General features: G+C 46.7%; 1 protein-coding gene across 1 annotated transcript; it reads left to right on the top strand.

Annotated features, from left to right (window-relative positions):
• On the top strand, window positions 1-1,437 carry LOC119290842 (E3 ubiquitin-protein ligase RDUF2-like). Its single transcript, XM_037569494.1, has one exon. It carries the CDS (start codon window positions 219-221, stop codon window positions 1,059-1,061), a length of 843 nt encoding a protein of 280 aa, XP_037425391.1. The 5' UTR covers window positions 1-218; the 3' UTR covers window positions 1,062-1,437.
• Window positions 1,438-21,139: the final 19,702 nt, after the last annotated feature.

The following is a 21,139-nucleotide window of genomic DNA, read 5'->3' as shown; positions in this document are numbered from 1 at the left end:
CCCCTCCCCTCTCCAGGTCTCCTCCCCACTGCCTGCCCGAAACCCCCAATTCGAAAATCGATTGGGGATTTCGGCGTCCCGAGCTCCCCCCAGATCCGCGCCTCCGGCTGGTTCGCTCCGCCGCCCGTCCGATCTGCGTCTGCGGCCGCCGTCGGAGCTGACCGGCCCGCGGCTCGATTCGTCCGGGGGATTTGTCGAGGGGCTCTCGCTCGCTCCCGATGGCGTCGTCCCCGGTCTCCTACTGGTGCTACCACTGCAGCCGCTTCGTGCGGGTCTCCCCGGCCACCGTCGTCTGCCCCGACTGCGACGGCGGCTTCCTCGAGCAGTTCCCGCAGCCTCCGCCGCCGCGCGGCGGCGGCGGCAGCGGCCGGCGCGGGGCGATGAACCCGGTGATCGTGCTGCGGGGCGGCTCGCTCTCCGGCTTCGAGCTCTACTACGAGGACGGCTCCGGCGACGGGCTGCGGCCGCTGCCCGGCGACGTCTCGCACCTCCTCATGGGGTCGGGCTTCCACCGCCTGCTCGACCAGTTCTCGCGGCTGGAGGCGGCCGCGCCGCGCCCGCCGGCCTCCAAGGCCGCGGTCGAGTCGATGCCGTCCGTCACGGTCGCCGGGGGAGGTGGGGCCCACTGCGCGGTGTGCCAGGAGGCCTTCGAGCCCGGCGCCGCTGCTCGGGAGATGCCGTGCAAGCACGTCTACCACCAGGACTGCATCCTCCCATGGCTCTCCCTCCGCAACTCCTGCCCCATCTGCCGCAGCGAGCTTCCGGCGGCAGCCGTGCCTGAGGCGGAGGCGGATGCCGGGCTCACCATCTGGCGACTCCCCCGCGGCGGATTTGCGGTTGGAAGGTTCGCCGGCGGGCCCAGAGAGCAACTGCCGGTTGTCTACACGGAGCTGGATGGTGGTTTCAGCAACGGCGTCGGGCCGAGGCGGGTGACATGGCCAGAAGGAGAAGGACAGGTGGACGGCGGTGAAGGTCGGATTCGCCGTGTATTTAGGAACCTGTTTGGGTGCTTTGGCCGGGGCGGCCGGCCTGAGAGTTCCTCGCAGTCCCGTAGTGGCTGAGCAATGTTCTTCCTGGTAACTCACTTTCAATTGATGATAGTGGTGAATAAGTAGGAGTTAGTATAAGGAGGAAACCCCAGGTGATGAGTTATTGGTTAGTTTGATGTAAATGAAGGGCTTGCATTTCCCCCCTTTTGTCTCGTTTTAAGAATTTAGAGTTGGCCATGAGCAAACTATTCAGAAATGAAATTTGATAGCAAATCAGGAAGAACAAGCCCAAGCCTTCAAGAATGGGATAGCAGTGAATTATGGGGGAAATCAGTCACTGGCAATATTCTAGGCAAAAAGAACAATTGGTGTTCTCACTTCTGTATTGTTTGTGCATATACTGGATTCGTTAAGATAAATTTCGATTTTGCATTATGTTGGTCCCATACATGAAATTTCAATATACTTGAGTACTTATGTTTTTGTTGTATTATTCCTCTGGCTAAACCTCTTTTTTGTTTCAACATAAGATATCCTTAGTTCTGTTATAAGTTGTAACAACGGCCGTTGATTTACTCGTAGTTGGTTAAATCTAGGGCTGCTAAATAGGGATAGCTTGCACACAATATAAGTGATGTTTTGAATTTCTTATTTTTTTTGGATGTGCCTTCTACATGCTGGACTCTTAATGTTTTCATTTGCACTGCTAAATAGAGAAACTAAAGAAGTCCATTACAGGGTTTTGATGCTCAACCGATTCAAGTGTTATGTCTGTAACATTGGGATACCGATCTAGATTGATTTCTTCCGTGAATTGAACTAGTGTGAGGGTCCATATGAGTGAAGTGATTACTGAAGAAATGTCTACCATATTTGTAAGATGATATTCTGTCATTATATTTCTATCACAGCAATTAGCAGTTTGTGGCATGTATAAGAGATGTTGAAGTGGAGTTTTTTGGACCGCAAATCCAAATGGAGTTCTCTGTTCCTTCCTTCATATATGTATAAAGTTGCTGGGAATGCCATGTTATTCTTTTCCAAGTTCATGTTGGGCTGAATTCTGAACAATGTTAGTTATCTTGCAGTAGGCATGACACTCTTTGTCTATTTTCATCATTGTAGTTCATTTCTCTTGTTTGATGGTCATACAAGTTAGTGCATAGTGGTTGGCCTAATTTGGATGTTCTACTTCTCATTTCTTCTGTAGATTTATTCTGTATAAAATAGTGGCAGGATGATCTTCAGCAGAACCAATGGAATTGCTATCTATTTCTCTTTTGAAACTCACCCATAGTGAGTTCTGTTGCTCATGTAGGAATATATCTACAGTAATTCTCTGGTTAGTTGTGGCATTGCACATGAATAATTTGCTAAAGCTATCAACTCTGTATGTTCAATAGTCCATGTTTTAATGCTATTCAAGAAAAAGGGCCTTGTCCATTCTGTTTTACATAGCTGTAATCCATTTTTGCCCATGGTTTGGATTTGCTTGTGACCATTCTCTTATTTGCCTTATATTGTATCATCATTTGTTTGTAAATTGCATTGCTTCTAAACCGACCATGTATTCAAGTTGTTATTGTTTGGACTTACTGGTAATTTCTCGGCTGCTTAGAGCAGAAGGCTGTCTGGCAAACCACATATGGTCTCTGCTTTGCTCACTAACTTATTTTTCTTGCATTTCCTTGACATGTCTGTTCTTGGACTTGTTTCTAATTGTCTTATGAATAGTGAAATATCCTATGCTCATTTGTGTTGCCTGCAGCCTAGAGCTAAATATCAATTGCATGTCTTTCATGCTTCATACCGATGATAAGAAAGAAGGGTTCAATTCTTAGAAGCTAAAACTTGGATGGTAGTCCACAGTTAGTAAAAAATCTTTCTAGTTTTGCTATCTGCTACTTGTGCTCCATCATGATATACCTGTGCTTCATAGCTTCTCATGGTCATCAACTGTTTGCTCCTAATCTCTATCCAGTTGGCTAGTAACCGAGGACATGTGCTAACTATAGTTACTTCCTCCGTCCGGAATTATCTGTTGCTGAAATGAGTTTATCTACCACGTTTACGTCTCCTCTTTCAATTGCTGCCTCTGAGTTGTCATTTAGTGACCGACATGTTCTTCCTCTTCAGTTGTTTTCTTTACCCTTTACACCATACCTCTTTTGTCTTGGTGTTTTCTTCTTGTTAAATTATTCCGGACATGCACGTCTATGTTCTGTTACTAATAATACTGTCTCCTTTTTTTAGAATGGCTCCCAGATGAAACTGATACCATTTTGATGAGAGTCCTCATTCGCCTCCTTCCGGGAAGACTTGTTTGTATGATGTTCCGTTGGTAGTATGATGCCATGTTTGATTTTGACAAGGCTCTCTGAAGGAGTGGGGAACATGTTCAAGGTGGTGTCCATTTGTTTCATAAGGTTCTGACAGTACATCCTCGGAAGGGATATGGTCATATTAAAACATACTACTCCGTCTCAAAATGTAAGACGTTTTTTGACATAAAAAAACGTCTTACATTATGGGACGGATCTTGGATTTTTATTGCCAGATTCAGTTACAGCTGCAGCCGTCCTATTGCCTGCACTGCATCGAGACGAAACGCGCTCTATGGTTGGCTGGACTCTCAGCATCAACCAATGTCGGTTGGCTGGACAGCTTCTTGGAGCATCCATGCCGCTATGTGCTGCATTTTCCCTGTGGATGACAAAAACTGGGGGTCCGCCTGAGGATCGCAACATGAGAGCCTCTGGCCAACACTGGGAAACAGTTGTCAGGTCAAGCGGGACTGGACCCATTCTAGGCCATTTGTAGCGAGCAAATCGCTTTCGCTCTCTCGCTCTCTCTTGGCCTTGTGACTCGTGAATGATCCTCTTCGATTGAGGTGGGCATCTTCCGTTAGGTGGCAGATGTGGAGGTCGAGTCTGGCCTTGATGCTAATCGGGGAAATGTTTGGCACGATGGCTCCAGGTTTCGTAATGCGTTGCTGGACCTGCAGAAGCCCCAGCTATTCTAGGAACATCATTGTTGGTGCTGGGAACATCATTGCTGGTGCTGGGCTTGCAACGCGTACTGTTGTGCAGTGCGATTTGTGCTGTCGTGCGGGAATCGGCGGATGGTAATAAAGAGTAGTACGGACTTTTCGATATTCTAATGGTTTTTCTGCTTCAGGACTCAGGAGCGGGGTTGTCCGTGTGTAGTGGTGTCTTTGTACTGCTGCTTTGGTGAGGCTCCATGTTTTCTGAAAGTCCCACCTCACTTTGTTCGCTTGGTTCTCTCGCTTCCCGATGTGCCGACCATCATCTTTGCAGCAGCATCCCCGTCTTCGTTCATCCTTGTTCACCTCCGATCACTGTTGCCGCCAACAGCACGGCGCGGCCCAACTATTGCCTTGCGATGTGCACAACTTTTGTTTTTCTCGGCAACACGCACAGCTACGCAGGTACTTTCCCCTTAAAAAGAAGATATGCAGGTACTTCCTCCGTCCCATAATATATGAGGCATTTTCCGTTTTCCTTTTTCTCTAAGTCCCGGAATACTAACATTTATTTCATTTGTTTATATAATTTGGTTAACGATAGGATTTCTTTTTATGTTTCTCAGAGTGTTAGTATATTTTTTTTTGAAAAATCACCGAAGGGGGAGCTCCCCACCTGAATATATTTCTCAATGCTTGTGACCCATCGTTGGAGTGGTTACAAGGTGAAATTACATAGGCACGTGTAATCGTGATAAGAGGTGGGAACGCCATGAGGAGGCGGCCTGCTTGTGCTCTGTTTTCTTCATCCTGTGCGTCCAGAGCATGAGATCATCAATGATTCTCTTAAGGGTGAGGGTACTGCAATGGTTTTGTTGCTTGAAGGTCATAGCATTTCTGGAATCCCAGATCTTCCATAGAATAATGAGGAGGATGGAGTGCCATATAGCCGCATCTAGCTGAGAGGGGAGACGGCAGTCCCATAGGCCGTCAATGGTGGCCGAGGGGCAAATGCCAATCCTTTGCCATATCCGCTGTGCGAGTGGGCAGGTGATGAATATGTGCGAGTGAGTCTCACCATCGAACCCATAACGTGGACATAGCGAGTCAGTGACCACGAATTTGTGGAGAAGGTTGCTTTTGGAGTTGAGTCGATCTCGGAACAGCAGCCATGCAAAAATCTTCACCCGGTTGGGAACGCATGAAGACCATATTGGGATGGCATGCATTTCATGGGCCGAGTCGTCGGCCATGGTGAGTGAATAGGCTGCCCTGGTGGAGAAGCCTAGGCAACCATTTAGGTAGCGCTCGTCTGGCCCGGGCGACACCTGGAAATCCTGCAGGAGGGACAACACAGAACACAACTCGGCAGCAGCATTAGAGGTTAGGCGGTTCTGTAGGATTGAATCTAAACCGTAGTTAAAAATAGTAGCCACACGAGCTAGGGGTAGGGTGGTGTGAGAGTAAAGGCAGGGGAATAACGTAGCGAGAGGTTTCTGATCAATCCATGTGTCTAGACAGAAATAAGTGTTTGTGCCGAAGTGTGTTAGTACAAAGGAGATGGCATGTAGCGCTGGGAGTTGCTGGTTTATAGTGCGTCCAATGAAGGAGTGGCTGTTTTGTGGGGCGATAAGAGCATTGGGGTGTTGCAAGGCAATCCAATCTAGCCATGGTGTTGTATTCGGGAGTAGCGCTTTGACCGCGAATTTCATTAACAGACAGTTGTTCTGCTTATATAAGTTTTTGAGGCCTAGACCACCACAGTTTTTTGGTTTGCACACATCTTTCCAAGCAACTAAGCATTGAGCACCGGTGCACGTTTCCTCTGCGGCCCAGAAGAAAGCACGCCTCATCGAGTCTAGGATTTTTATAACGCTTTTGGGGAATGAATGAGTTCGGCAAGATGACTTCGGTTAATGTTGGTGTACTTGGAGAAAGTGAGCACATTTTATAAAAAATGTTATAATTTCAAAAACAATTCACTCATTTAAAAAATATTTGTGTAGTTTTAGAAATTATTCACGCCTAATGCTTATGTAATTTCAAAGAAGTATTCATGCATTTTCAAACAATCTTCATGTAACTTCAAAATGTGTTCTGGCATAAAAATTGCTTGTGTAAGTATTCTCACATTTAAAAGATGTTCGTGCAATTTTAGAAATATTCATCTATTTTTTGTAACTGTACACCATTTTTAAGAAGTGTTAGGATATTTAATGAAGATGCTCATCTAATTTTGAAAAGGGTCCACAGATTCAAACTTAATTTTCATGTAATTTTAAAAGTGTTTGATATATTTTTTATTGAAAATATCAAATTAAGATTAATAAGCCCGAAATTAAACCAACAATAAATAAAATATGAATAGAAAAAATAAAAGGAAAGAAAAATGAAATTTTGTTGTAAAACAAGAGAGTGGAACCGGAAGCCACATAAAACCACATGCACTATAAAAGATAAAAGATCTAAGCAAAACCCGAAAAAAGCGAAAGGTAGGAAAGGAACGTGGAGAAAATTATTGTGTTGCCACTTCCGTACTACCCGACCCACTAACTGCACGGCATGGGCGATTTATTGTTATGGTCCATTATAAGCGGTGTATAGCAAACAAGTGCGGTGACCACTCGGAGAGATCCTGTCACGCAGGTGCCCCTAACATGGACTATGGGTGATGAAGAGAAACACAATGAGAAGGCCCACAGGGAGTTGGCTGCGTCCAAGCGCAACGGAAACAAACACAACTCCGTGCTTGAAGGTTGCGCCCCTCTCACTCTCTCTCACGAAAAATTTATCTCCGTCACAAGGCTGCTACACCCCACCTCTAGTCTCCGGTAGTTCTCGGTTCTGGACAATGAAGCTCTGATGGATCGGTGACTCCGTACGCATGGATACCCGTAGGGGATCGTAGCTTTGATCCACAATCGAAAAAAATTCCCACGACTGGGAGGTATAATCTAGCCGCGGGAATGTGCAACAATCTTGACCAACGTCTTCTCTTTGTTGCGGTCGTTGGTAAAGATCTGATCAAACATATTTTCATCTTCATAGTGATCCTGGTTTTTATTTGTAGGCATGATTTTTTTTGTTATCTACATTTCCAACATGCGCCCCTTCCAATGGTCATTTCGCCCCGTGTGGGTCTGTGCACCAACTATAAATAGCCCCTACCTCTTTTTTTGCCAGAAAAAATAGGCCCTACCTCTAACCATTTGTGGTTGGCTGCTCGAGTTGAATTTCAGACAAGTGTTGTCTTGAGCATCCCCCTCGCGTCATTCCAGTCAAGAAATCCTAAGTGAGGAAAACCACCCTGAAAGGGCATTTCCTCCCTAAGTGATTTTGGTCTAGATGACAACGCAATTTGCGGTATAATCGTGTGCTTGAGTTATACATGTATATTAGAAAATGCCACAAGATGGTTAGATATGTTGGGGAACGTAGTAATTATTCAAAAAAATTCCTACGTGTCACCAAGATCAATCTAGGAGATGCTAGCAACGAGAGAGGGGGAGTGCATCTTCATACCCTTGAAGATCGCTAAGCGGAAGCGTTACAAGAACGCGATTGATGGAGTCATACTCGCGGGGATTCAAATCGCGAAATATCCGATCCAAGCGCCGAACGGACGGCGCCTCCGCGTTCAACACACGTACAACCCGATGATGTCTGCTCCTTCTTGATCCAGCAAGGGGAAGGAGAAGTTGAGGGAGAACTCCGACAACATGACGGCATGGTGGCGATGGAGCTCGTGGTTCTCCGGCAGGGCTTCGCCAAGCACTACGGAAGAAGGAAGAGGTGTAGCAGGGGGGAGGGTCGCGCCAGGGGCTAGGGTCTAGCTCCCATGCGCCTCCCCACTATATATAGGGGTGGAGGGGGCTGGTTTCTTGCCCTCCAAGTCCATTGGGGCATTGGCAAAGGTGAGAGGAAAGAAATCCCATCCTTTCCCTTCCCCACCGATTGTTATCCCCCTTTCTAGGGATCTTGATCTTATCCTTTCGGGATATGATCTTATTCCTTCTAAGGGGGGGATCTTGGTGCGCCTTGACCAGGGGTGTGGGGACTTTCCCCCACTACCCACGTTCATGTGCCACTCCGGAACCTTCTAGAACCTTCCCGGTACAATACCGAAAAACCCTGAACATTTTCCTGTGGCTAAAATAGGACTTCCCATATATAAATCTTTATCTCCGGACCATTCCGGAACTCCTCGTGACGTCCGGGATCTCATCAATACTCCGAACGACTTTCGGTAACCACATACAATTCCCATTACAACTCTAGCGTCACCGAACCTTAAGTGTGTAGACCCTACGAGTTCGAGAACCATGCAGACATGACCGAGATGCCTCTCCGACCAATAACCAATAGCGGGATCTGGATACCCATATTGGCTCCCACATGTTCCACGATGATCTCATCGGATGAACCACGATGTTGATGATTCAATCAATCCCATATACAATTCCCTTTGTCCATCGGTATGTTACTTGCCCGAGATTCGATCATCGGGATCCCTATACCTTGTTCAATCTCGTTACCGACAAGTCTCTTTACTCGTTACGTAACGCATGATCCCGTGGCTAACTCATTAGTCACATTGAGCTCATTGTGATGATGCATTACCGAGTGGGCCCAGAGATACCTCTCCATCATACGGAGTGACAAATCCCAGTCTCGATTCGTGCCAACCCAACAGACACTTTCGGAGATACCTGTAGTGCACCTTTATAGCCACCCAGTTATGTTGTGATGTTTGATACACCCAAAGCATTACTACGGTATCCGGGAGTTGCACAATCTCAAGGTCTAAGGAAAGATACTTGACATTAGAAAAGCTCTAGCAAACGAACTACACGATCTTGTGTTATGCTTAGGATTGGGTCTTGTCCATCACATCATTCTCCTAATGATGTGATTCCGTTATCAACGACATACAATGTCCATGGTCAGGAAACCACAACCATCTATTGATCAACGAGCTAGTCAACTAGAGGCTCACTAGGGACATATTGTGGTCTATGTATTCACACATGTATTAGGGTTTCCGGTTAATACAATTATAACATGAACAATTGACAATTATCATGAACAAGGAAATATAATAATAAACATTTTATTATTGCCTCTAGGGCATATTTCCAGCAGTCTCCCACTTGCACTAGAGTCAATAATCTAGTTACATTGTGATGAATCAAACACCCATAGTGTTCTGGTGCTGATCATGTTTTGCTCGTGGAAGAGGTTTAGTCAATGGGTCTGCAATATTCAGATCCGTATGTACTTTGCAAATCTCTAGGTCATATTGTAGATGCTACTTCCACGCTCCACTTGGAGCTGTCCCAAATGGTTGCTTCACTATACGTATCTGGTTTGCTACTCAGAGTCATCCGGATAGGTGTTAAAGCTTGCATCGACGTAACCCTTTACGCCGAACTTTTTATCACCTCCATAACCGTGAAACATTTCCTTATTCCTCTAAGGACAATTTTGACTGATGTCCAATTATCCACTCCTGGATCACTCTTGTACCCCCTTTCCAGACACGTGGCAAGGCACATATCAGGTGCGGTACACAACATGTCATATCGTATAGAGCCTATGGCTAGGGCATAGGGGATGACCTTCGTCCTTTCTATTTCTTATGCCATGGTCGAGCTTTAAGTCTTAACTTCACACCTCACAACTCAAGCAAGAACTGCTTCTTTGACTGATCCATTTTGAGCTCCTTCAAAATCATGTCAAGGTATGTGCTCTGTGAAAGTCTTATCAGGCGTCTTGATCTATAGATCTTGATACCCAATATGTAAGAAGTTTTACCCAGGTCTTGCTTTGAAAAACTCCATTCAAACAACCCTTTGTGCTTTCTAGAAATTCTACATCATTTTCGATCAACAATATGTCATCCACGTATACTTATCAGAAATGTTGTAGTGCTCCCACTCACTTTCTTGTAAATACAAGTTTCTTGCAAACTTTGTATAAACCCAAAATCTTTGGTCACCTCATCAAAGCGTATGTTCCAACTCCGAGATGCTTGCTCCGGTCCATAGAAGGATCGCTGGAGCTTGCATATCTTTTAGCATCCTTAGGATCGACAAAACCTTTTGGTTGTATCACATACAGCCTTTCCTCACGGAAACCGTCAAGGAAACTTTGTTTTGACATCCATCTGCCATATTTCGTAAATGAAAATGCAGCAACTGCTAACATAATTCTAACAGACTTCAGCTTCACTATGATTGAGAGAGTCTAATCACAGTCAACTCCTTGAACTTGTTAGAAACTTCTTTGAGACAAATCGAGCTTCATAAATTGTGACATTACCATCAGCGTCTGTCTTCTTCTTAAAGATCCATTTATTCTCAATGGCTTGCCGATCATCGGGCAATTCCACCAAAGTCCATACTTTGTTCTCATACATGGATCCTATCTCGGATTTCATGGCTCCTAGCCATTTGTTGGAATCCGGGTCCACCATCGCTTCTCCATAGCTCGTAGGTTCATAGTTGTCCAACAACATGACTTTTAAGATAGGGTTACCACTCAGAAGTAGTACGCACCCTTGTCGACCTATGAGGTTCAATAGTAACTTGATCTGAAGCTTCATGATCATCATCATTAGCTTTCTCTTCAACTGACATAGGTGCCACAAAAACATCTTTCTGTGCTGCGATACTCTCTGGTTGAAGTAAAGGTTCAACACCCTGATCAAGTTCTATCTTCCTCCCACTCAATTATTTCGAGAGAAACTATTTCTCAAGAAAGGACATGTTCTTAGCGACAAACACTTTGCCCTCAGATCTGAGATAGAAGGTATACCCAATCGTCTTCTTTGGGTATTCTATGAATACACAATTGTCCGCTTTGGGTTCGAGCTTTTCTGGCTGAAGCCTATCACCATAAGCATCGCAGCCCCAAACCTTAAGAAACGACAACTTAGGTTTCTTGCCAAACCATAGTTCATACGGTGTCGTCTCCATGGACTTAGATGGTGCCCTATTTAAAGTGAATGTAATTGTCTCTAATGCATAACCTCAAAACAATAGCGGTAGATCGATAAGAGACATCATAGATCGCACCATATCCAATAGAGTGCGATTACGACGTTCGTACACACCATTATGCTATGGTGTTCCAGGTGGCGTCAACTGTGAAACGATTCCACCTTGTCTTAAGTGATTGCCAAACTCATAACTCAGATACTCTCCCCTTGATCATATCGTAGGAACTTGATCTTCTTGTTATGATGATTTTCAACTTCACTCTGAAATCGCTTGAACTTTTCAAACGTTTCAGACTTATGCTTCATTAAGTAAACATGCCCATGTCTACTCAATTCATCGGTGAAGGTGAGAAAATAACGATATCCACCGCACGCGTCAACACTCATCGGACCGCACACATCAGCATGTATGATTTCCAACAAGTCACTTGCTCGTTCTATTGTTCCAAGAACGGGGTTTTAGTCATCGTGCCAACGAGGCATGGTTCACATGTGTCAAGTGATTCAAAATCAAGTGACTTTAAAAGTTCATCGGCATGGAGGTTCTTCATGCGCTTTACACCAATATGACCTAAGTGGCAGTGCCACAAGAAAGTGGTACTATCATTATCAACTCTACATCTTTTGGCATCAATGTTATGAACATGTGTATCACTGATACGTCTCCAATGTATCTACTTTTCCAAACACTTTTGCCCTTGTTTTGGACTCTAACTTGCATGATTTGAATGGAACTAACCCGGGCTGACGCTATTTTCAGCAGGACTGCTGTGGTGTCATTTTTGTGTAGAAATGAAAGTTCTCGGAATGACCTGAAACTCCAAGGAGTCACGTTTTGGAATTAATAAAAAATATTGGTGAAAGAATCAATGTAAGGGGGCCCGCACCCTGTCCAGGAGGGTGCAGGGCGTGCCCTCGTGCCCCGTGCCCCCCTGGACCTCCACCGACCTCAACTCCAACTCCATATATTCATGTTCGGGGAGAAAAAAATGAAAGAGAAGGATTCATCGTGTTTTACGATATGGAGCCGCCGCCAAGCCCTAATCTTCCTCGGGAGGGCTGATCTGGAGTCCGTTCGGGGCTCCGGAGAGGGGAATCCGTCACCATCGTCATCATCAACCATCCCCCATCATCAATTTCATGATGCTCACCGCCGTGCATGAGTAATCCCATCATAGGCTTGCTTGATGGTGATGGGTTGGATGAGATTTACCATGTAATCGAGTTAGTTCTGTTAAGGTTTGATCCCTAGTATCCATTATGTTCTAAGATTAATGTTGCTATGACTTAGCCATACTTAATGCTTGTCACTAAGGCCTGAGTGCCATGATTTCATATCTGAACCTATTATGTTTTCATGAATATATGTGAGTTCTTGATCCTATCTTGCAAGTCAATAGTCACCTACTACATGTTATGATCTGGCAAACCCCGGAGTGACAATAGTCGGGACACTTCCCGGTGATGATCGTAGTTTGAGGAGTTCATGTATTCACTAAGTGCTAATGCTTTGGTCCGATACTCTATTAAAAGGAGGCCTTAATATCCCTTAGTTTCCAATAGGACCCCGCTGCCACGGGAGGGTAGGACAAAAGATGTCATGCAAGTTCTTTTCCATAAGCATGTATGACTATATTCGGAAGACATGCCTACATTACATTGATGAACTGGAGCTAGTTATGTGTCACTCTATGTTATAACTGTTGCATGATGAATTGCATCCGACATAATTATCCATCATTGATCCATTGCCTATGAGCTTTTCACATATTGATATTTGCTAAGTTACTTCTCCGTTTCCACTGTTACGGTTGCTACAAAACTGCTACAGTTACTCTTGCTATCGTTACCGTTACTTCCATACTACTTTGCTACTAAATACTTTGCTGCAGATATTAAGTCTTTCAGCTGTGACTGAATTGACAACTCAGCTGCTAATACTTGAGAATTCTTTGGCTCCCATTCTGTCGAATCAATAAATTTGGGTTGAATACTCTACCCTCAAAAACTGTTGCGATCCCCTATACTTGTGGGTTATCAAGATCTTTTTCTGGCGCCGTTGCTGGGGAGCATAGCTCTATTCTTTGAGTCACTTGGGATTTATATCCGTTGATCACTATGAGGAACTTGAAAGATGAAAGAACCAATATTTTCCCCTCAACTACAAGGGGAGGTAAGGAACTGCCATCTAGCTCTGCACTTGATTCACCTTCTGTTATGAGTAAATTTGCGACACCTACATATGCACCTGCTACTAATTCTGATATGTCGCATGTTATTGATGATGTCACTTCTGCTATGGATGATGCTTATGATGATACTACTTCTCTGCTTGATAATAATGTGCCATTAGGTAAATTTCTTGATGAACAACTTGCTAGGGTTAGAGGGAATGAAGTTATTGAAACTGATGATATTAATGAAAGTGATGATGAAGATTCTCCCCCTAGATATGAAGTGCCTGTTGTGCCTGAGGGTTATGTTATGGATGAAGAAACTGTTAGAGACCTTTTTGCTTGCAATGATAGATATGATCTTAAGAAACTATTAGCTAAACTGAAAGAAAAGTCCCTGAATGCTAGAATGAAATATGACCCTGCTTTTGCTACTTCACCTATCTGCGTTACTGATAAGGATTATGAATTCTCCATCGATCTTGAGTTAATTACTCTGGTTGAATCTGATCCTTTTTATGGCTATGAATCTGAAACTGTTGTGGCACATCTTACTAAATTGAATGATATAGCCACCCTATTTACTCATGAGGGAAAAATTCGCTATTATTATATCCTTAAATTGTTTCCTTTCTCATTAAAGGGTGATGCTAAGACATAGTTTAATTCTCTTGCTCCTGGTTGTGTGCGTAGTCCCCAGGATATGATTTAGTACTTCTCTGCAAAATATTTCCCCGCTCATAAGAAACAAGCTGCCTTAAGGGAAATATTTAATTTTGCGCAAATTGAAGAAGAGAGTCTCCCACAAGCTTGGGGGAGGCTTCTCCGATTACTTAATGCTTTGCCTGATCATCCTCTAAAGAAAAATGGAATACTTGATATCTTTTATAATGGACTAATCGATGCTTCCAGAGACCACTGAGGGAGTCCTGGATTAAGGGGTCCTCGGACGGCCGGACTATGTGACATGGGCCGGACTGATGAGCTATGAAGATACAAGACAGAAGACTTCTTCCCGTGTCCGGATGGGACTCTCCTTTGCGTGGATGGCAAGCCTGGCGTTCAGATATGTAGATTCCTTTCTCTGTAACCGACTTTGTATAACCCTAGTCCCCTCCTGTGTCTATAAACCGGAGGATTTAGTCCATAGGCCAGAATCATAATCATATAGGCTAGACTTCTAGGGTTTAGCCATTACGATCTCGTGGTAGATCAACTCTTGTAATACTCATATTCATCAAGATCAATCAAGCAGGAAGTAGGGTATTACCTCCATAGAGAGGGCCCGAACCTGGGTAAACATCGTGTCCCCAGCCTCCTGTTACCATCGACCTTAGACACACACTTCGGGACCCCCTACCCGAGATACGCGGTTTTGACACTGACATTGGTGCTTTCATTGAGAGTTCCGCTGCGTCGTCACCAAAAGGTTTGATGGCTCCGTCAATCATCTACAACAATGCAGTCCAGTGGGAGGTTTTCCTCCCCAGACAGATCTTCGTATTCGGCGGCTTCGCACATCGTGCGAACTCGTTTGGCCATCTAGAGCAGATCGACAGCTATGCCCCTGGCCATCAGGTCAGGTTTGGAAGCTTGAATTATGTTGCCGATATCCGTGGAGACTTGATCTTCAACGGACTTGAGCCCATGGCAGCTACTCCTCGCCACCATGATGAACATGACCTAAATCTTTCATCAGACCGTGCCCAGGAGATAGCGCCTGTAACTACTCTGGCCTTGGATCCGGAGCAGATTGCGCCATCCGAGGATGGGAAGCTCAACCCCGCCATGGAGGCCGCAGACTCATCGACATTAGAGCCGCACAAAGATCCAACATCGAGCGGGGCCTGTGTCACCGGAACCTCGGTTTCGTCTCCGGCCATAGGTTTTGAACCGCGTGCATCCGCGCACATCGAACCTGATCACGCGCCGATTGTTGAGTTCAGCTCCGTGGATATCTTCCGGCACTCACCGCCAAAGCCCTCTCCTTGTCAGGAGACTCTCAGCCGAACTATATCCGGTTCGGATTGGAGGCTGATGACGGAGAATTCCGTTTCCCACCCACCACCCACTGCATAGCCACTGTCGAAGACTTAACCGACATGCTCGATTACGACTCCGAAGACATCGATGGTATGGACGACGATGCCGGAGAGGAGCAGGCACAAAAACCACCGCTTACAGGGCACTGGACAGTCACCTCCTCGTATGACGTATACATGGTGGATTCACCCAAAGAGAACAACGACGACAATGAAAAGGATACAGTCAAGGATAAACCTCCTGAGATACAGCCAAAGTGCCGACGTTAGCGGCGCCGCTCTAAACCACGCCATGGAAAAAACAGCAATACCGGCACAGGAGAAAATAATACTCCGGACGATGTTGAAGACAATGAAGACCCCGTTGAGCCAACCTCCGAACAGGACGAACGGGAAGATGGGCGAGTTAGCCCTGATGAACAGGCCATGAATGAAGACTTGGAGGACAGTAACTACCTTCCACTCTTCGAGGACGAGGTGAGCCTTAGTGACGAAGAATTTATCGTGCCTGAGGAGCCCATCGATCAGGAGCGCTTTAAGCGCCGGCTAATAGCCACTGCAAGGAACCTAAAAAATAAGCAGCAACAGCTTCAAGCTAATCAAGATCTGCTCAACGATAGGTGGACTAATGTCCTAGCAGCCGAAGAATGCGGCCTCGAGCGCCCAAGCAAAAGTTACCCGAAGCGCAAATTGTTACCCCAATTTGATGACGAGGCGCTAGAGCCCGTCCTACTAGCGTGTAATGCGGCTGACCGACCACCACGTGGCTGGGACAAAGCGGTAACTCAAGCCGAACACCAGCCCGCACTACCTCGCCATAAAAACAGAGACACAACAACTCGGGGATACACATATGACTTGCGGCATGACCTTGAAAACAAAGCAGGTCAGACCAGATCGATCTACGGATTGTGGGGGTGTGCCCCGATGCGCGACGATGGCCATCCGGCCGGACGTGACAAGTACAACCACACCCGGGCCGAAGACCACAGATGAACTCCATCTGAGCTGCATCGCGACTTGGCCCGATATAGAGGCGCCGCACACCCCCTTTGCTTCACTGATGAAGTAATGGAACATGAATTCCCGGAAGGATTTAAACCCATGAACATCAAATCATATGATGGGACAACAGACCCCGTGGTATGGATCAAAGATTTCCTTCTCCATATTTTCATGGCCCGCGGTGATGATCTTCACACCATCAAATACCTCCCGCTAGAATTTAAGGGACCTGCTCGGCACTGGTTGAAAAGTTTGCCCGAAAACCCAATTGGCAGCTGGGAAGACCTGGAAGACGCCCTCCTCAACAACTTCCAGGGCACATATGTCCAACCTCTGGATGCCGACGACTTAAGTCACATAGTTCAACAGCCCGGAGAGCCAGCCAGGAAATTCTGGACTAGGTTCTTAACTAAAAGGAACCAGATCATCGACTGTCCGGATGCTGAAGCCCTAGCGGCCTTTAAACACAACATCCATGACGAATGGCTCGCCCGACGCCTCGTCCAAGAAAAGCTGAAGTCTATGACAGCCCTCACGACGCTTATGACCCGCTTCTGCGCGAGCGAGGATAGCTGGCTAGCCCGTAGCAATAACAATGTAAGCAAACCTAGCACTTCTGAAGCCAAAAATAGCAACGGCAAGCCCCAACGCAACAGACACAAGCGTCGAAGCAACGGTGACAACACCAAAGACACGACGGTTAACGCCGGATTCAGTGGCTCTAAGTCCGGTCAGCAGAAGAAGCCATATAAAAGAAACAATCTGGGCCTGTCCAGTTTGGACCGCATACTCGATCGACCATGTCAAATCCATGACACTCCTGATAAACCAGCCAATCATACCAACAGAGAGTGTTGGGTTTTTAAACAGGCCGACAAGTTAAATGCCGAGAACAAGGAGAAGGGGTCGCAAAGTGAGGACGATGACGAGGAGCCCTGGCCACCGAACACAAGGGATAGAAGAAGTCCCCCCCCCCCCAGGTTAAAACGGTGAACATGATATACGCTACCCATATCCCCAAGAGGGAGCGCAAGTGCGCGCTTAGGGATGTCTACGCGATGGAGCCAGTCGCCCAAAAGTTCAACCCATGGTCGTCCTGCCCGATCACCTTCGATCGTAGGGACCATTCGACCAGTATCCGTCATGGCAGTTCAGCCGCACTGGTCCTTGATCCAATCATTGAGGGATTCCATCTTACGCAGTCCTCATGGACGGTGGCAGCAGCCTAAACCTGCTCTACCAGGATACAGTGCGCAAAATGGGTATTGATCCCTCGAGGATCAAGCCCACAAAAACCACCTTTAAAGGTGTCATACCAGGAGTAGAGGCCCGCTGTATGGGCTCAATCACACTGGAGGTGGTCTTCGGATCCCCGGACAACTTCCGAAGCAAAGAATTGATCTTCGATATCGTCCCCTTCTGTAGTGGCTATCACGCCTTGCTTGGATGAACCGCATTCACTCAATTCAATGCGGTGCCACACGGTGTCATAACAGTCAATGGAAATACAGAACACTCCCTCCGTACCGAGGAGCACACCACGGCCCTCGTAGCAGAAGCACAGAGCGGCCTTTTCAGGAATAACCTTAATTCGGCGGCCAAGCTCTCGGACACTGTCAAACGAGTCCGAACTACTCTGCAGCAGGACAGTCCATCTTGTCAAGAGCTTGACTAGCAATTCAGCCTCCGTCCCAGTCCCGACCAAACTGCGGCATTCGTACGCGCGTACATAACTACACATTCAAAATACCATGGGCGTAGACGGAGGCACAGCTAGATCGGGGTCCATAGTATGGCTCAACCTGTCCAGGACCCACATACTTTCACTTTTTTTAGGTTTCTTTCTTTTTTCCAGGCCTTTCCTGGTGGCCTGACTGCCGCACCCATCAAGGGACGGATACACCAAGACGGCAAGAAGCATTGATGTATAAGGGAATTTCCAGGTGGTCTCTTTAAATGATCGCTATGCCCGTTTTAAGGACCCGCACACAGCTCTCCCTTGGTCGTGGCATGTTAAATAGCCCTGTTGCTTATTGTACTACTTGTACAAATACGCTTTGACGTATTAATCAAACTACAATGGAAAATAGTTTACGGCCAAATTTCTGCAGCATTAGCATATTACTTCATTTTTTCCGATATTCTTATCAATTGCACCCATACAATCTGGTACGCCTTAATTCACCAGGGGCTTCATTACGCCCCATAATACGACAACAAAGTCCGAACACTTTTTTACAGTATAGTTCGGCAACCCGAATTGTAGCATTATATGCATTGGCTCCGAATCATGTCTTTGGTCAATAGTTGGGTTGCCCGGCTCCTGTGCTTACTACCTTACGTTCCGCTATATCGGCTAGGGTAGTAAAGGGAGAACTACTACGATTGTGTCCTGGTTCATCTGGATGAGCACCTCAGTAGAGAAAGCCAAAAACTGACTGTCATGATGCGGCATGAGCCGGTCAGCTGTTCGAGAGGTTACAAATCTTTTGCAATTTTTTCCGCATTATGCGATTAATCGGTTTTATCCGATCAGGTGTTTACAGCATCCCAAGTTTTAATGTTCGAACACTAGGGGCTGCGACTAAATTTCTATTGTCAAACTCCTATGGCTAAGTGAGGTTGATAAAGCCACATAGTCCGATTGCCTAGTTCTTTGTGCTAAACACCTCCTTTAAGGACCAAACTTTGGAATAAAGAGTGTTTAGATTTATCCCAAACACCCCCGTACTATCTACGTGGGGGCGAAGCCGGTGACTGACCAACTCTTAGATTTAATAAAACGGCCGCACAGGAGGTAAAATTTTGAATAACAAGCATTATATTACCTCACGATCTTGTTTCATAGTACAGGAAGGGATAACATGAATGTACTCATTCAAAGATAACGTCTTTTGAACACTACCCCGCCACAACGTGGGATCCCTCCAAGACATTGTCAAAATACCACTCGGGCGTGAGGTGCTCCTTGCCCGCGGGCGGTCCCTCAGTCGCAACACGGCGTCCATCTTCACCCAGTGCATCTTGACTCGGGCATAGGCCATTCGCGCGCCTTCGATGCAGACCGACCGCTTGATGGCATCAAGCCGAGGGCAGGCATTGACCAGCCGCTTCACGAGCCCGAAGTAGCTACTGTGTATGGCTTCGACAGGCCATAGCCGGATTATTAAATCCTTCATGGCTAGTTCGGCCGCCCTATGCAGTTCGACCAACTGTTTTAGCTGATCGCTAAAGAGCACCAGATGTTCTGGCGCAAGGTATTGCGACCAAAACAACTTCTCCGTAGAGCTCCCCTCTTCGGCTTGGAAGAACTTCACAGCGTCTAAAACGCTGCGCGGCAGATCCTCAAACACCCCTGGAGAACTCCAAATCCGGGTTAGTAAGAGGAACATTTTCTTCACATATTTGCTCTGCATAATAAAGGCCTTACCCGCCGCGATTTTTCTGGCCTCCTGGATTTCCTGGAGGGCGCCCTGGGCTTCAACCTGGGCATCGTGTGTGCTTTGGAGGGCCTTGGCAAGTTCAGACTCTTGATCCGTAATGTTGTGCTCCAAGGACTCGCATTTCTTGACGGCGTCCTAGAGCTCCTGCTGGACTTCACTGACCCTGGCCTCGTACTTTTCACGGGCGGCTTGTTCCTTGGCTGCTCTCTCCTCCGCCTCGGCCAGCGCCTTCTTGAGAGACTCCACCTTGGTCGCCACTCCTACAAATAAAATGGCACTATGGTCATTGAGGGAGTCCTGGATTAGGGGGTCCTCGGACAGCCGGACTATATGTTTACGCCGGACTGTTGGACTATGAAGATCAAGATTGAAGACTTCGTCCCGTGTCCGGGTGGGACTCTCCTTTGCGTGGAAGGCAAGCTTGGCAATTCGGATATGTAGATTTCCTTCTCTGTAACCGACTCTGTGTGTAACCCTAGCCCCCTCCGGTGTCTATATAAACCGGAGGGTTTAGTCCGTAGGACATGAACAATCATAAACATAGGCTAGCTTCTAGGGTTTAGCCTCTATGATCTCGTGGTAGATCAGCTCTTGTAATAATCATATCATCAAGATCAATCAAGCAGGAAGTAGGGTATTACCTCCATAGAGAGGGCCCGAACCTGGGTAAACATTGTGTCCCCCGTCTCCTGTTACCATTAGCCTTAGACGCATAGTTCGGGACCCCCTACCCGAGATCCGTCGGTTTTGACACCGACATTGGTGCTTTCATTGAGAGTTCCATTGTGTCGTCGCCATAAGTCTTGATGGCTCCTTCAATCATCTACAACGATGCGATCCAGGGTGAGGTTTTCCTCCCCGGATAGATCTTTGTATTCGGCGGCTTCGCACCGCGGGCCAACTCGCTTGGCCATCTGGAGCAGATCGATAGCTACGCCCCTGGCCATCAGGTCAGGTTTGGAAGCCTGAACTACACCGCTGACATCCGCGGAGACTTGATCTTCGACGGATTCAAGCCCATGACAGGTGCGCCAAACAGTCACGATGAGCATGACTTAGATCTGCCATCGGACGGTGTTCGAGAGATCACACCTGCAGCGGCCTCGGCCTTAGATCCAGAGCAGATCGTGCCATCCGAGGACGGGTGGATAGACCCCGCCATGGAGGCCGCACACTCATCGGCGATAGAGCTGAACACAGACTTTGCCTCCAATCAGGTCTGCATCATTGGGCCATCGGACTCGTCTCTAGCCATAGGCTCCGAACCGCGCGAATCCATGCCTAACAAACATGATTGGGCACCGATCATGGAGTTTACCTCTGCGGATATCTTCCAACACTCGCCCTTGGGTGACATGCTAAATTCCTTGAAATCCCTATCCCTGTCAGGAGACTCTTGGCTGAACTATGTCCGGCTTGAGTGGGAAGCGGACGACGAAGAAACTCATTTCCCACCCACCACCCACTTCATAGCCACTGTCGACAACTTAACCGACATGCTTG

This window comes from Triticum dicoccoides, chromosome 4B, assembly GCF_002162155.2.
Source record: "Triticum dicoccoides isolate Atlit2015 ecotype Zavitan chromosome 4B, WEW_v2.0, whole genome shotgun sequence".
Taxonomy (NCBI): domain Eukaryota; kingdom Viridiplantae; phylum Streptophyta; class Magnoliopsida; order Poales; family Poaceae; genus Triticum; species Triticum dicoccoides.
This window is presented reverse-complemented; position numbering and strand designations above follow the sequence as displayed.

Coding starts and splice junctions, on each gene's coding strand:
- LOC119290842 (XM_037569494.1), top strand. CDS start 219: ATGGCGTCGTCCCCGGTCTCCTACTGGTGCTACCACTGCAGCCGCTTC.